The 14885-nt window shown below is 51.0% G+C and overlaps 5 protein-coding genes across 5 annotated transcripts; 4 read left to right on the top strand and 1 right to left on the bottom strand.

Annotated features, from left to right (window-relative positions):
• Nucleotides 1-278: 278 nt before the first annotated feature.
• On the top strand, nucleotides 279-3588 carry N7482_001220 (mannose-ethanolamine phosphotransferase MCD4; the record flags this gene model as incomplete). The annotated part of the gene is made up of 4 exons (XM_056683345.1): nucleotides 279-2024; nucleotides 2078-2265; nucleotides 2321-2462; nucleotides 2521-3588. 4 exons carry the CDS (start codon nucleotides 279-281, stop codon nucleotides 3586-3588), a joined length of 3144 nt encoding a protein of 1047 aa, XP_056546951.1.
• A 1499-nt stretch (nucleotides 3589-5087) lies between these two features.
• On the top strand, nucleotides 5088-6570 carry N7482_001219 (cystathionine beta-lyase STR3; the record flags this gene model as incomplete). Its single annotated transcript, XM_056683344.1, has 3 exons — nucleotides 5088-5303; nucleotides 5383-6426; nucleotides 6499-6570. 3 exons carry the CDS (start codon nucleotides 5088-5090, stop codon nucleotides 6568-6570), a joined length of 1332 nt encoding a protein of 443 aa, XP_056546950.1.
• A 443-nt stretch (nucleotides 6571-7013) lies between these two features.
• N7482_001218 (uncharacterized protein) lies at nucleotides 7014-8106 on the top strand (the record flags this gene model as incomplete). Its single annotated transcript, XM_056683343.1, has 2 exons — nucleotides 7014-7240; nucleotides 7329-8106. 2 exons carry the CDS (start codon nucleotides 7014-7016, stop codon nucleotides 8104-8106), a joined length of 1005 nt encoding a protein of 334 aa, XP_056546949.1.
• A 2003-nt stretch (nucleotides 8107-10109) lies between these two features.
• N7482_001217 (RTA1 domain-containing protein) lies at nucleotides 10110-11187 on the top strand (the record flags this gene model as incomplete). Its single annotated transcript, XM_056683342.1, has 3 exons — nucleotides 10110-10329; nucleotides 10404-10652; nucleotides 10721-11187. Coding segments are annotated over 3 exons (936 nt in total), but the record flags the coding sequence as incomplete, so codon positions are not given.
• Nucleotides 11188-12049: 862 nt separating this feature from the next.
• On the bottom strand, nucleotides 12050-14107 carry N7482_001216 (ferric reductase family protein; the record flags this gene model as incomplete). The annotated part of the gene is made up of 3 exons (XM_056683341.1): nucleotides 12050-13406; nucleotides 13463-13888; nucleotides 13965-14107. The coding sequence occupies 3 exons, from the start codon at nucleotides 14105-14107 to the stop codon at nucleotides 12050-12052; spliced, it is 1926 nt and encodes a 641-aa protein (XP_056546947.1).
• Nucleotides 14108-14885: the final 778 nt, after the last annotated feature.

The raw sequence follows: 14885 nt of genomic DNA, 5'->3' as shown, positions 1-14885 counted from the left end.
TCTATTTGTATTCGTCGCGGTACATAGGGGTAAATCCCCAACTCAAAGGTTCTGCCGTGCACAATTGGAAGCCCGTGATTGGCCCTCACCGCCCCCCGTCCGCAAGTTCCCCGATACGTTTCAAGCAGAGTAGTGGTGATTGCGTGTTTTTTGTTGTTGGTGATGTCGATCACCTCTGAATATCCTTCTCTCTTTTGTTTTTCCTTCTCTGCAGGGGCTCAATTCCACTCGTTCCCCAATCTTGCCTCGAGCCGGACCCCCTGTGAGAAGAAAGTGTCATGGCGCGTCTCGGCCGCGTTGGGTTCCTCGCCCTCGCGGTGGTCTTCCACCTGATCTATACATATTCGATCTTCGACATCTACTTTGTGAGCCCTATCGTGAGTGGCATGCGCTCTTATGGAGTCGACCGCTCCGCTGGCACCAATCCACCAGCAGAACGCCTAGTCCTCTTTGTCGCCGATGGCCTGCGCGCCGACAAGGCATTCCAGGCCTTCCCTGATCCATCCCCCGATGCCCTCGCCGAACAGTCCGATGATTTGATCCGTTTAGCACCCTTTATCCGCGACAAGGTTCTTTCCCATGGAACCTTCGGCGTCTCCCACACTCGTGTCCCCACTGAATCGCGGCCCGGTCATGTTGCGCTCATTGCGGGCCTGTACGAGGATGTCTCGTCGGTCACGACTGGGTGGAAGTTGAACCCGGTCAACTTCGATAGCGTTTTCAATCGCAGTCGCCATACATGGAGCTGGGGCAGTCCGGATATCCTACCGATGTTTAAGGAGGGCGCGGAACCTGGCCGTGTGGACGCGGAGATGTATGCGGAGGAAGCCGAGGACTTCAGTCAGGACGCTACACATCTGGATACCTGGGTATTCGAGAAAGTCCACGAGCTTTTCGAGTCCGCGAAGAGTGACCCAGAGATCAATCGGAAACTGCGCGAGGACAAATTGGTTTTCTTCCTTCATCTGCTTGGTTTAGACACCACCGGCCACGCATACAGGCCCTACTCCAAGGAGTACCTCAGTAACATCAAGGTTGTGGACAAGGGCATTGAGGCGGTCACCAAGTTGGTAGAGGAGTTTTACGGGGACGATAAAACCGCATTCGTTTTCACTGCCGACCATGGCATGAACGACATGGGCAGCCACGGCGACGGTCATCCAGACAACACGCGCACACCTCTGGTTGTGTGGGGCTCTGGCGTTGCTAAGCCTCAGATAACCAAGTCGGGAGTTGCCCCTGGCCACGAGGATGGGTTCTCGTCGGATTGGGGATTCGACCACATCCACCGACATGATGTTGCACAGGCTGATGTCGCGGCTCTTATGGCGTACCTTGTTGGCGTTGATTATCCCGTCAACTCGGTTGGTCAGCTGCCACTGGATTATATTAATGGTAGCCCGAAAGAAAAAGCAGTGGCGGCTCTTGCAAATACGCGGGCAGTGCTTGAAATGTACCGGGTCAAGGAAGAACAGAAGAGGAACGCGGTGCTCCGCTATGTGCCATTTGAGCCTCTCTCTGGCGATGGCGAAACTTCCATAGAAGGACGCTTTGCAAATTTGGAAGCTCTTATTTCAAATGGGGCTTATGAGGAGTCTATTACTTTGTCTTCGGAATTGCTTGTTGTTGGTCTCGAGGGTCTGCGCTATCTACAAACGTATGACTGGCTCTTCCTGCGGACAATTGTCTCTCTGGGCTACTTGGGCTGGATTGCCTATGCTTTGACCACAGTTATTGACTTGCATGTCCTGCACGGAACGTCGGACTCTCACCGGACCATTGCTAGCATCTCTTTCTTTTCGTCAATCTTGGTGGCTCTGTTCTCCGTTTTCCTCTACCAGGGCTCCTCATGGCGGTATTATTTCTACGCATTCTTCCCTGTTTACTTCTGGGAGGAAGTCTTTGCTCGCCGCAAGGCTCTGGTTGCTGGCCGTCAGATCATCCTTGGTCATGTAAACTCATTTTCAGGGTATCTGAGCTTTGGATTACAGGCGTTCGCGTTCATTGGTGTGCTAGAGGCTCTGGTATGTTGGACACTCAATTGTCTAAAGGAGGTTAGCTGACTTCTAGCTTGCAGGTTCAATCTTACTTCCATCGTGAAATATTCACTGTCGGTTTCGCCTTGGCTGCTATCTGGCCTGGGGCCTATGGGTTTGGGTTTATTCGCAACCACGTTTTCCTCGCTGCAACGTGGGCGCTGGGCTGCTTATTGATGAGTACTTTTACTCTTCTTCCAGTCACTAAAGTGGAGAACATTGAAGCTATGTAAGCCTCTCTATCTGTTGCCAACGAATCTTGCTAGTCTCTAATCCTGCTGCAGCACCTATGGTGGTCTCATCATGTTTTTCACCGGTATTCTATACCTGTTGTTCGAAGATGCCATTCTTGGACACGGCGGCACCGCGCCGAAGGGCTCGAGATCCATCGGCCGCCTTGGTTCACGAGTCATCGTGGGCTTGCAGGTACGGTCTTTTATCTTATTAACCCATTATGGATGCACTAACTCGGCGGTTCATTTAGGTTGGTATGGTCCTTCTTGCCTTGTTCGTGACACGGTCGAGTGTGACAGCCCTCCAGGCCCGTGAGGGCTTGCCTGTTGGCAATCAAGTGGTGGGCTGGTTTGTTCTGGGTGAGTACGCCGCTTCAGCTGGTGCCCCCTTCTTATCTCACCTTTTTGAAAAAACTAATCATTTTTCAGTGGCCTCGCTCTCCCTGCCGTTTTTCCACCGATTCTATCCGAACAACAACTATCTCCATCGTCTCATGGTCATTTTCCTGACCTTTTCACCTACTTTTATTATTCTTACCATCTCGTGGGAAGGCTTGTTCTACTTCGTGTTCTGCATGACCCTCGTAACATGGGTCCGCCTCGAACACGCTATCTATGTTCATACTGCAGGCCCAAATCCGGTTCGGTCGCATGAGCCTGCTACCAATGGCTCGGCAGCTTCATCGAAATCTGCTCCTACAGGCACCGCAACAGTCGACGGACAGACGTACAGCTACCGTGCTCTGACTATCTCTGATACCCGCGTTGCACTGTTCTTCTTCTTTCTTCTCCAGTCGGCATTCTTCAGCACCGGCAATGTCGCCTCCATCTCCACTTTCTCTTTAGAGAGTGTTCGCCGCCTCATCCCCATCTTCGACCCCTTCGCTCAGGGCGCACTTCTAATCTTGCAAATCCTTATTCCCTTCGCCATCATCAGCGCCAATCTGGGTATTCTCAATCGCCGCCTAGAGGTGGCGCCCAGCGCGCTGTTCATGGTCGTCATGTCTATATCGGACGTGATGACTCTGAACTTTTTCTACATGGTGCGCGACGAAGGCTCTTGGCTCGACATTGGCATGACCATTAGCCACTTCTGTATCGCCAGTGCGCTATGTACATTCGTGGCTGGGCTGGAGTTCCTCAGCGAGCAGTTTGTCAGCGGCGTGGATTTTGGTGCCACTGCTAATGCGTTGGGCTCTGCTGTTGCACATGCTGTAAGTGAGTCTGTCGAGTGTGGCCACGAGGCGCCTGCGGAGTCTAGCCCGAGCAAGGGTAAGAGGAACCGTGGTCGCAACAAGGCCACTAAGGTTCAGCAATAAGTGAGGTATTCTGACTTCGTGTACTTTTATCTCGGCTATTTTAGCCCCATAACTGTTAATACAGAACTTTCTAATTTGCAGTTTGCATCATAAGCAGGCCTAAGTAGGAGGTGGCCTAATGTCTCTCTTAGATTCAATTATGTTTCTTCAAAAGATAATCATTCTAGCCTCTTAAAATCATAATGGATCATGTTAGTTTGATTGCCTGCATTTTACAGGTCATATCAGTTTTGGTGGCAAAATGGCGGTCAGGCCGTACAAGATGGATCTACTGTAGTCCCAGCGAATCTCCTCATGACCGGGCAGCGGCGGAGATAAATATGTGGGATGCCCCGCAGTCCAACAGCGCCCGTACCGCCACGTTCCCACTCTTCTTTTAAAATAACAACGAGTCTCCCATCGCAGAGAGAGGCACTTCGATTCGGGGCCTAGTGGGGCCGTCCTTGCACGCTAGGGCGTTCAAGTTACCCTGATCGGCCTACCTTTGTTCCAAGGGGTCCTAACCTAGTGGTTTGGGCACAATCGAAGCTTTCGTCATACGGCCAACTAGCGAGCGCTTCGAGAGTGTTTAGCCGTACTAGTTTTACGCTTCCGTTATTGAATCCTTTGATATTTACCTCTAATCTTTTTTCTTGTCTTCGCCTTTAGGTTTGAGGCAATCGCGTTTGAAATGACCCTTTTTACCACAAGCGAAGCACTTGGGTAACTTCAATTTTGATCTTTTCTTTTCTACCCTCAGATGGTATTGCACTTAGGTCCATAGGGTCTCCGCTATTATTTTCGGCTATTTAGCCTACATAATTTGCAATCATTGCACCTCAGTAGCAGTCTGCTGAAGCTCGATAGCATGTTCTGTGAAATGCTTTCGGCCTTGTTTTAGGGATGTGAACTTATCCCATCTCTTCGCTTCACTGAGACCTATGGGGTGGCAAAATGGCGGTCGGGCCGTACAAAGGTTTGCGCGATCAGTACCTAGGTACTCTGTAGACATATATATTAGATATCTAGGTGATCATGAAATATCAGGCGATATCCCAACTTACCTTTCTAGAAGGATGTGACTTATTTAAGATACCTCACTACTTGTTTCTGATCTCTCCTGCCCATCTCTTCTAAAGCAATCATTCACACAACTTCATGCAGGTAGCGATACCCATCCAGACATGCCGTAGCCCAACAGTTAAAAGGTATATAGCATCATGTGACAGCACCACATTGTTTAACCTAAAGAGGATTAGCGGATGACGAAATCGCAGCGCGCTGCTATTCGCCAATCGGCGGGCCGCGAGAGCGGAGTCATAGCAATTGGACTGTCCGGGGGAAGGAATGGCAACCCGACATTTTTCCTAATTCTCATTCTATTTGCTTCCTGTTACTCAGATCCATTGTACCTGGAAGACTGCATTTCTGACTCTATAACCACACCCCTCATTGCATACGCATACACTCCCAACTCCTCCCCCCTTCATCCGTGTCTGTCTTTGCCCCGCTCTGCAGCGATGTCGGCGTCAGGATCCGGAGAGCCCAGCGCTGCGTCGGGGTCGGCGAGCTCCATGAAGAAGGCATTCCCTCGTGTTGACCTGCAGGGCAATGACCTGCCACCTTCGCCCGCTCCGTCCAGCCCACACGCCGGCCGCCGGTATAACATTGCCACCGAGTTGGTTTTTACCGAAGGCAGTGATCAGTACAATGCCAGCAGTGTGCCAATCTATCAGGTACGATAGCTATGAAATGGGATGGATGAGTGTTTTCACTTGGAGGGATAGCAGTACTGATCGATGCCATTTCACGCAGAGCGCTACCTTCAAGCAGACCTCCGGCGGCGGCGGCGGAGAGTATGACTACACTCGCTCCGGCAACCCAACCCGCACCCATCTCGAGCGACACCTGGCGAAGATCATGTCCGCACAGCGTGCGCTCGTCGTGTCATCCGGCATGGCTGCATTGGATGTGATCACTCGCCTCCTGCGGCCCGGAGACGAGGTGGTGACCGGCGACGATCTCTACGGCGGCTCCCACCGACTGCTGAAGTTCCTCTCAACCAACGGCGGCATCGTCGTGCACCACGTCGATACCACCCGGCCGGAGAAGGTGGTTGAGGTGCTGAGCGAGAAGACCGCCATGGTCCTGCTCGAGACCCCTACAAACCCGCTAATCAAGGTTGTCGACATTGGCAAGATCGCCACACTCGCCCACGAAGCGAATCCCAATTGCTTGGTTTCAGTCGATAACACCATGATGTCGCCCCTGCTGCTGAACCCCCTCGACCTGGGCGCGGATATCGTTTACGAGAGTGGCACCAAATACCTGTCCGGCCACCATGACCTGATGGCCGGTGTGCTCGCGGTGAACGACCTCGCGCTCGGCGAGCGCCTGTACTTCCCGATCAATGCCTCAGGCTGCGGCCTGTCGCCGTTTGACTCATGGCTGCTGATGCGCGGCGTGAAGACGCTGAAGGTACGCATGGACCAGCAGCAAAGCAACGCGCAGCGCATCGCCGAGTTCCTCGAGTCGCACGGATTCAAGGTGCGGTACCCGGGCCTGCGGTCGCACCCGCAATATGAGCTGCACAACTCGATGGCGCGGGGCGCCGGAGCGGTGCTCTCATTCGAGACGGGCGACGTGAACGTCAGCGAGCGTATTGTCGAGAGCGCGAAAATCTGGGCTATTAGCGTGAGCTTCGGCTGTGTTAACAGTTTGATCAGTATGCCTTGCCGCATGAGCCATGCCAGCATTGACGCGAAGACGCGGGCGGAACGCGCTATGCCGGAGGATCTGATCCGCCTGTGTGTGGGCATTGAGGACGTCGACGACTTGATTGATGACCTGCAGCGAGCGGTATGTGGTCCCCTGGATAGGATGGTGAATGGCCCGAGAGAAACCCTTCAGCTAACATATTGATTTGAACAGCTCGTGCAGGCGGGTGCGGTGAACGTCACATTGGATGGCTTCGTGGCGCGTGAGGTTGATACATCTGCGTAGTTTTGTCTTTTGGGAGGATTCTGCTACAGCTTCTGTGAATAATGGCGTTTACCGGGGGTAAATAAAACATGAGCATTTTTACGTTTGGCTCCTTGCTCTGCTCGTAGAAAGTAGAACGGTATATAACGAAAAGTATAAACCGCTCAAAGTGAGCGCTTATCCGGCCAACCAGACGATCGGGCCCGGCACGGGGCCGGCATCGGAGAGCCGCGCCCCCGGGCCTTTCTCGTCCGAAGCTGGGGGCATCACATCAGCCGGGGCCCTAAAAGATACGTCCTGAGTCCCATCCCATTTGTAATTGATTCCCCTTCATTCGGCCCTGTGCCAGCTTCCTTTTCTGGGGCTATTTCTGTTGTCAATCTCTTGTGTTTTCAGCGTTCCCAGCTCATGCGTCACTTTCCGGCGCCTCCGTCTTTCTCCGATCCCGCATTGTCCCTATGAGCATGACTCGCGATGCGGTCGCGCAGGATGCTTCTTTCGCCATGGCTACGGTCTCAGAACGTCCTGTCGCGCGCACAACCCCACCATCACCAAGCCCAAAGGTAGCCGCGGCGCCTGCGGTAGCGCCTGCATGGAATACAAAGGACCTGGGCCTGCGACTCGGCGTCGATGTAGTCAGTGCTGCTTCTGCTGGCGCGCTGACATGTCCGCTGATCACGATTATTGATCGGTGAGTATTTTTCTTTCGACGAGCCAAAGGCGGCTTCAGACATAAGGAAAGGACTGTACAACTAACAGGCTTGTTTGTTATCAAACAGTGCCATTATCGAGAAAGCATCCAAAGGCTTCCCCATCCGCCAAACCATCAGCAGCTGCCTCAAGTCTATGATCGCCAAACCGAGCGGCTTCTTCTTCAGCACACCCTTCCTCCTCATCTACGCCCTGTACAGCTCGACCTACCTTACCGCCAATGCCATCGACACCGTCACCTCCACCCTCCGCAACCAGTCCTATTCCACCGTGACCGCGGGGCCAGCTAAGTTTATCTCCACGACAGCGGTGAACATGGCCATCTGCGTGTACAAGGATGCGCGCTTCGCCAAGATCTTCGGCGCATCGCCTCCCCCAGCACAGTCACAATCTACATTCCGAAGCCCGCGAACAGCCTTCCGCCCTCCAATGCCGTCGCAGCCCGTCGCCGCGCCCACTATCCCCAAAGCCTCGTATTCACTCTTCTGTCTCCGTGATAGCGTGACGATCTTCGCGTCCTTCAATGTGCCCACGATGATCGCGCCTTCAATACCGGACTTTATCGCGTCGACTCCGAGCATGAAGGCTGCCACAGCCCAATTCGCTTGCCCGGCCCTTATGCAGTTCGCCAGCACGCCGATGCATCTCCTCGGCTTGGATCTGTATAACAGACAGCCACCAGGTGGTCTACGGTGGACCGAGCGCGTAGCTCGGATTCGCAGAGACTATTTTTCCAGCAGTTTTGCGCGCATGGGCAAGATCGTGCCGGCCTATGGTGTCGGCGGTGTCGTCAATGTTCGGGTGAGAGCTGCTTTGATGGATCGGCTTGAGAAGAAGCCCGAGTAAGGGAACGGGATATTGCGAGTCACTTGTTGAGTTCGTTCCAGGTGTCGTGGGCTCGTTGGGGGTTATGACCTGATGACTACATTTTCTTGTTATCTTTTCTTTTTCCTCTGATCTACTCTCCTCTCCACTCTAGACATACTGGGACTTGGGCTTTGTGATCTCTGGAGTTTCGAGGTATTTGGAGTTTGGCCTGGGCCCACATTATTTGTTCTGGGACATATCTGCATTTTGCTATCATCTGGCTGCGGCGTTGATCTGTTCTTTTTTATGGTGACTTGTGGTACGACTCCTAGACTGTGCGATACATTTCGGATCTGGTATATTTACTCGGACTTTAGATCGTTGGTTTCTCTATCTTGGCTGTTAATAAAGGCGATATGTCCATGTTTCAATTTTCTCAGGGCATATTTTCCTGTGGAATAGGTAGTACATTAAGATCTTCCAACCGCACTGCAGACAATTGAGTGGCTATGCGTAAACCGGACCCGGCCATATCCCGGCGAACGCTCAGCTACCCAGTTCAAGCCCCGTGCACTCGAGCTAGCGTGATATGGTTAGCGTTGCTCTTCATGATACCCGGAGTGCGAAGTTTAGACATTGGACGCCAGAAGAACTCCATAAGATGAGACACCTCTGTTCATAAGCACTTGCTATACTAGAAAAGTTTATGCCCCTTTTTATTTTTGTGCAAGCTTCTCCTGGCATCGAAATTGACAGTTTCAGGTTACTAGATTGGAATCGAAGGATTCTGAGTTTCAAAACTGACCTTGGCAAAACGTCTACGAAACCGGACCGTTTCGGCACGGTATGTCTCAGTATGATCTCGCCGGACTCCCGTAGGACGTAAGGCCTTTATTCATTACAACCTAGGACTACATGGAATCAATATAGAAGTGCTTCTTTTGCAGCACATAAAGTGCCTCCCCTTACCGTGAATCTACTTCCCGGTAAGCCTTCATTTAACTCTATCTAGTTTATTCTAGAAACTACTATATCGATGAACTAAAACTAGGATTTCTATATAATGACCTAGATCTAGGTTAGCATCTCAAGACGTTCACTTTTCTGATATCCTCCTTCCTGCCCCAGCAGCATCTTGCTGGGATGGGAAACACTGAGAATAAGACAGCAAGTGAGCAGCATCAGCGCGGGATCAAAAATATAAACAAATGCTTCCGCGCTTTGCAGATAGCCGTCGCATCCCTGCACGTATTAAGATCACTCGGTAGATCGAACGAGTCATGATCGGACAGCTAGCCGTGTTCATAACCCTCATATATCGAGCCCAGGGCATCCGGATTTCCCTCGGAAACCTCAAGGGAGAGGCAAGCATTCGGCGGTGGAAAATGATTGAAATGACGATGAAGAATCCGAAGAAAAACATTTGGATAAAGTGGCCGCCATTGAGCAAAGCCGGTTGGCATTTACTTCAGGCAGGAGCCTTTTTGAATCAGTCAGAATGGGTACTAAATACGAAAATAATACTTATCAGGAACTATCAATTTCGCTGGCTCGGGTAAGCCAGAGTCCAATTTCTCCTAGGGTGTGATTGGACGGCCGATGGACGCGATGGGGTTCTTAGAGATCTGTCACTCGCATATAAGCTTGCTAAGCACAGAATATACCTATCTAATCAAAGAAGAAAACCCCCAGCCATCAAATAAATTTGAATGGTATCTTTAAACAAACTCCTAAAACGGACACGGTTACGAACGCGAGCATAAGTTCCGAACCCGAGCACAAGGCTACGAACCCGAGCCGATGGTTGAAAAATAGAGGCCAATGCACGGTGCCCCACCAGCACCTTTCCCGCAATGGAGCACGGAACGAGTACGACCCCAAAAATAAGCTTACGGAACCGAGCTATACGACCTGAAATAGGCGTCCATGAATTGGAATTCCAGGGCATTGTCGAAAATTTATTCCATTCTTCGGGATATCTTTAATATAAAGGCATCATCATCCTCGACCTTGCTTTCAACCGCAGCTCTCACAACACCAGTCGCACCCAAGGGCTAGCTCAATCTTTCCCACCTTTCAATTTATACAATTTATACCCGGAGAATAGCGCGGCTATGGAGTTCACATTCTATTACTATGCTCCATCTACTGCAGCTGCAGTCATCTTCACTGTCCTGTTCGGGTTGAGCAGTCTCGTGCATTTATACCAACTCGTGCGGACAAGAACATGGTTCATGATTCCCTTCTTTATCGGAGTAAATCGTACGTGTGCTACAGTGGGATATCCTTATACTTGAAATAACGACAGAAAGTTAACCATATTTGTTTCTTGCTAGTTGAAACTGTCGGTTATGTCGGACGCCTATTATCATCCTTTGAGTCGCCAGACTTCACGCAAGGACCATATATCATGCAAAGTGCTTTGATCCTGATCGCTCCGGCTTTCCTCGCCGCGAGTATATATATGACTCTGGGACGCATTATATTCATGCTCGATGCCGAGAACTCCTCCATCATCAAGCTCAGATGGCTCACTAAGATCTTTGTGGCTGGTGATGTTCTGTCTTTCTTGATGCAGGCCTCCGGTAAGCCTTCCAAGGAAATGCATCTGCAACAAAGGCTGTTTTCAAATCTCAGACTGATTGGTTTCAAGGTGCGGGAATTATGGTTCAAAATTCAAACCCATCTATCGGCGAGCATATTATCATCGGTGGTCTTTTTGTGCAGATCATTTTCTTCGGACTTTTCTCTATCAGCGCTGTTGTGTTCCAAACCCGTGTCAACAAGAAGCCGACAAGCCGATCGATCGAGTTAAAGGGTCTTTGGACCCGCCATATGATTGCTCTATACACGACGAGTGTGTTGATCCTGGTCCGCTCTGTCATCCGTGTGGCGGAGTACCTGCAGGGGTATGATGGATATTTGATGAGGAACGAGGTTTTTATCTATGTCTTCGACGCCCTTCTGATGTTTATCACTGCGCTTGTTCTTCAGTACCAACACCCCAGTGAGATCAATTGCTTGCTTGGTCGCGGTGACAAGTATTCGGAGAAGATTGTTTGGACGCGGAAGTTTATTCCCATCTCTACGCGAGAGATGACTCGTTCTGAAGAAGTTTGAGAGGCGCTGGGCGAGGATGTGGTTGTTTTGGGATAAGGTCATAATGATTGGATGGCCAATCGCTTTTTGTATAAGGACTTCACGCATTTAGATACGCAATTGAGAATATATTTGAATAATTACCTATGTCATCTGGCGGTAGAGGTGTCACGGAAATCATTACCCTGAAACTTGTACAACAGCCCATTTCATGTGGCATAGGAGACATGAAGGCTGACGGGACTGAACATGCCGCTAGCATCGATGAAACGATCGACTAGACTGTTTGTTAGGTGCGTGACTCAGGGATATAGAGTGTCTGTTCCGTCTGGGAACATGCCTTTTTGAAATATCCAAAGGTGTTTTGCGAAGGACCATTCAATCCAGGCGTTGACTGGTACTGTACGTGTTATTGGTGCTTTCGAGGTCTCTTTACCAGGAAATTTCTCTGGGATTGGTTGCACGTTTCTGGAGCGTCAACAAGCTGATATGTTGACTTTTAAGAACAACTATGGTAGGTTTTTATGGGTATGTGTAGTAGTAGAGCGGGAATAATGTCGAAAGATACTGCTGAGAAGTGGAGGCAGTAAGTGTAGGAGGAAGAAGCAAGATACCGCACAATAGACAAAGTAAGGGAGCTTTAAATTATTTTGAGAACAACACCGCAACATAGATCTACCGCAAAATAAGATAAGATGTGTAAAAAAGGTAATTAAACAAGTATCCACTGATCCCAAGATATACACAGAAGAACATAGCTGTTCAAGCGAAAATTAAGCCCGGTAAATATGTACTTCGAAACCTTGATGCAGCAAAAATCACCACCTGAATGAGAAACAGTCAGCGAAAAAGCAATCCGTAGTGCAAACAACGAGAGTAAAGCTTACGCAAAAGGCTCCGAATGCAGATACAGCTCCTCAACTTCGCCACCAAACGTCCGCTTCTGCGCCAGCGCAGCCGCGTTCCGGGTATCATGCAGCATGGATGCAGGACCGCAAACAAGAACGCCAATGCGTTGCTTCTTGCCATTTGGCATCGGGTTCGCATGGGCCGTGGCGACTGTCCGAGCCAGCAGGCCAGGGAGGTCAGGGCGGGCGTTACGGTGCACGTTGAGGCTGAATGAGCCGGTCGTTGTGATATCTGTTGGAGGCAATTTGTTCGTAGATCCCTTCTCCGAGTCTAGCGTCGACGTTGAAAGAGTTGAGTCACGGTTCGAGGTAATGTGCACTGAGACAGAAGTCTCAAAGCCAATGTCTGAGCCTGGTAGTGTTGTGGACTGGGAGAGGCGTGACTCAATCTCATGGATATACCAGTCGGCTATGGACGTGTTACGGGTGGAGAAGACGACCTGCAGATGGCGGCGGCTTTCTTGCCCGGATTCATCTTCACCAGTGGTAACACCAGACTGCCGCAGTGCCTCGTCCACCATTGCGAGCGAGAATCCACCGCCCGAGCCGCCGGCGATGACGAGCAGGGTATCAAACCGGCTCATGTGGTGTGTGCTCACGCCACCATATGGACCGTCTATGAGGATCTTCTTCGTGATGCCAGGTTGTTTCGCAGCAAGCGCGGCGAGGCGAGCGGTTACACCGCGACGCGGCTTGATGTAAAATATTAGCTCTGAGGCTTTGCCGATTTGATCTGGGTCATGGCAGACAGAAGAGATAGTGAATGGATGCGCGGTAAGCAGGTGCAGATCCGATGTCAAGAACCGCACGAAGACATGTTGACCCGGAGCCCATTTTATGACTGTAGGAACGGATACCCGAACCAGGCCACAGGGAAGCAGCTCGAGACTGGCCGTGTGGATCCCATGCAACAAATACGTGCGCACTTGCGAGAAGAGAAGGCAAAGGAAATAGATCACCCCGCTGGCGATAAAGTAATCCCATGAGGAAAGACGGAAGTCACAATGAAGGAAGAAGAACACGATAAAAAGAACGGCGGCCATCATATGGGTGGCCTTGAAGAATTCGTAGAATCGGTTCCGAATGAACGGAAGTGACATGATGGTGAGGTAGGCTTGCGGGATAATGGCGCCGATGCCCGTCCAGTAGACCAGACTGGTCTTCCATTGCTTCACCATATCGCCTTTGTCAATATGATAGATAATGAAAGGGAAGGTGTGAATTAATGCGAGCACGAACATGGCATAGCTGGTCCAGTGGTGGAAGACTTGAAGCTTCTCATGGGGAATACCTGTTAAAGCTGAGATCATGTTGGCCTTGACGCTCAGGGCACTATTTGTCTATCAGAAACTCGATTACCTTCAGTGGATGAAACAGCAGATACTCACAGGATGAATGGCAGTAGAGCAAGAGCCATCCAGCCTGCCCTGGTTGCAATAGGAGGGCTGCTTCCATAGCTGGCGTCCGTGGGCCAGTAGTAGGGCTTGGGACCAAGAGTCATTGCTACCAATGCGACCATTAGCTTTGCTGATCCCAGTATATCTTCATCCAGTCCCTGCATACCGAAAAAGAAGATTGCGCCCACTATACCCAGCGTAATGACGCCCAGCGACGGCGACCAGTACTTTAGCACCGAGAATCGATAGCCTCGATAAGACATGTAGCGGGAGACCGACGTCGTCGCACGCCATACTCGAGTCCGCTTTACCCAGTCTGGGCAGACCTGAACTAGGAGATGCGAGATCACAAACACCGCGATAACCGCACAGCAGAAATACACTGTGTTTAGGGCATACACATGGTCGGCCTGGTACCTGTGTATTCGCCAACCGAGTTAGCATCTGATAAGCGTTACCAAGTCAAAAAGGTGGTGGTGCAAGGACTGCTTACCAGTATCGCCAGCTATAGTTGCGATAGGAACACTGGGCATCGGTCAATTTGCACTTGTCCTTTCTAGACGAGTGGAGCATCACTGGCTGATCCAGCCACGGGATGCCGCCCGTCATGTCCATGTCCATGTTCATGTTCATCATAGTGAACGAACAAGGCAGCCTACTCAGCCTGCCTCACCTGGGTCGACGGCCGTTATTGTTGTCAAACAGAAGAAAATAGACCACCAGATCAAAACGGGCAAGCCCAGGGTTGTTATGGTGGCCAAGGGGAATTATGAAGCATAGAAAACGGGGTGGATCGGCGCATTAAAGCTTGGCAGGGTCGCTCGCACTTCCGGAGTCGTCAGAGTGCGCCTATATGATCGTTTAATCATCTCATCATCTATTCCCGCAATGTTATTGAATGGCGGCATGAGGATGGTGTGGAGGGCAGGCCGAAAACGGAAATCTGGCAGGCGCAATGGGCACGGCAGGCGAACCAGGGAACCGAGCAACCGGAGGTATGAGAGTTTGTGATTTCGTTGCCGATGGCATTCCTCATGCCGATCGGCTGCGGGGATCTGCGGGCAATTGCGCGAGTTTTGCTGAATTCAAACAGTGAGCACATAATTAGTTGACAGTGTGATTTCTGTCTCTCATCGTTAATTCTAGCGGGGGCAGCTCATCTTATTTCCGATGTGGGGGTTTCGAGTAGTTTAAAGTGCACTTTTCACGATGCGCGAATCGGGCCAAGCCTTGGGTCGCTGAGCAGATTTGCGCGCGATTGCCAGCGCACGCGACGAGCCAGGCCATCGTCAGCGCTACCGTCAGCAGCGATCCATAGTGTGGGGTTGAAATGGGCCATTACACGCTGGACTTGCTGGGATTTCCGCAGGGCGCATTGAGAAATTACGACTCGGATGGGGTTCCTCGACAAATC

Source organism: Penicillium canariense (assembly GCF_028826845.1).
Source record: "Penicillium canariense strain IBT 26290 chromosome Unknown utg000001l_segment0_segment0, whole genome shotgun sequence".
NCBI classification, from domain to species: domain Eukaryota; kingdom Fungi; phylum Ascomycota; class Eurotiomycetes; order Eurotiales; family Aspergillaceae; genus Penicillium; species Penicillium canariense.
The sequence above is the reverse complement of the archived record's forward strand: the minus strand, read 5'-3'. Positions and strand labels throughout refer to the sequence as shown.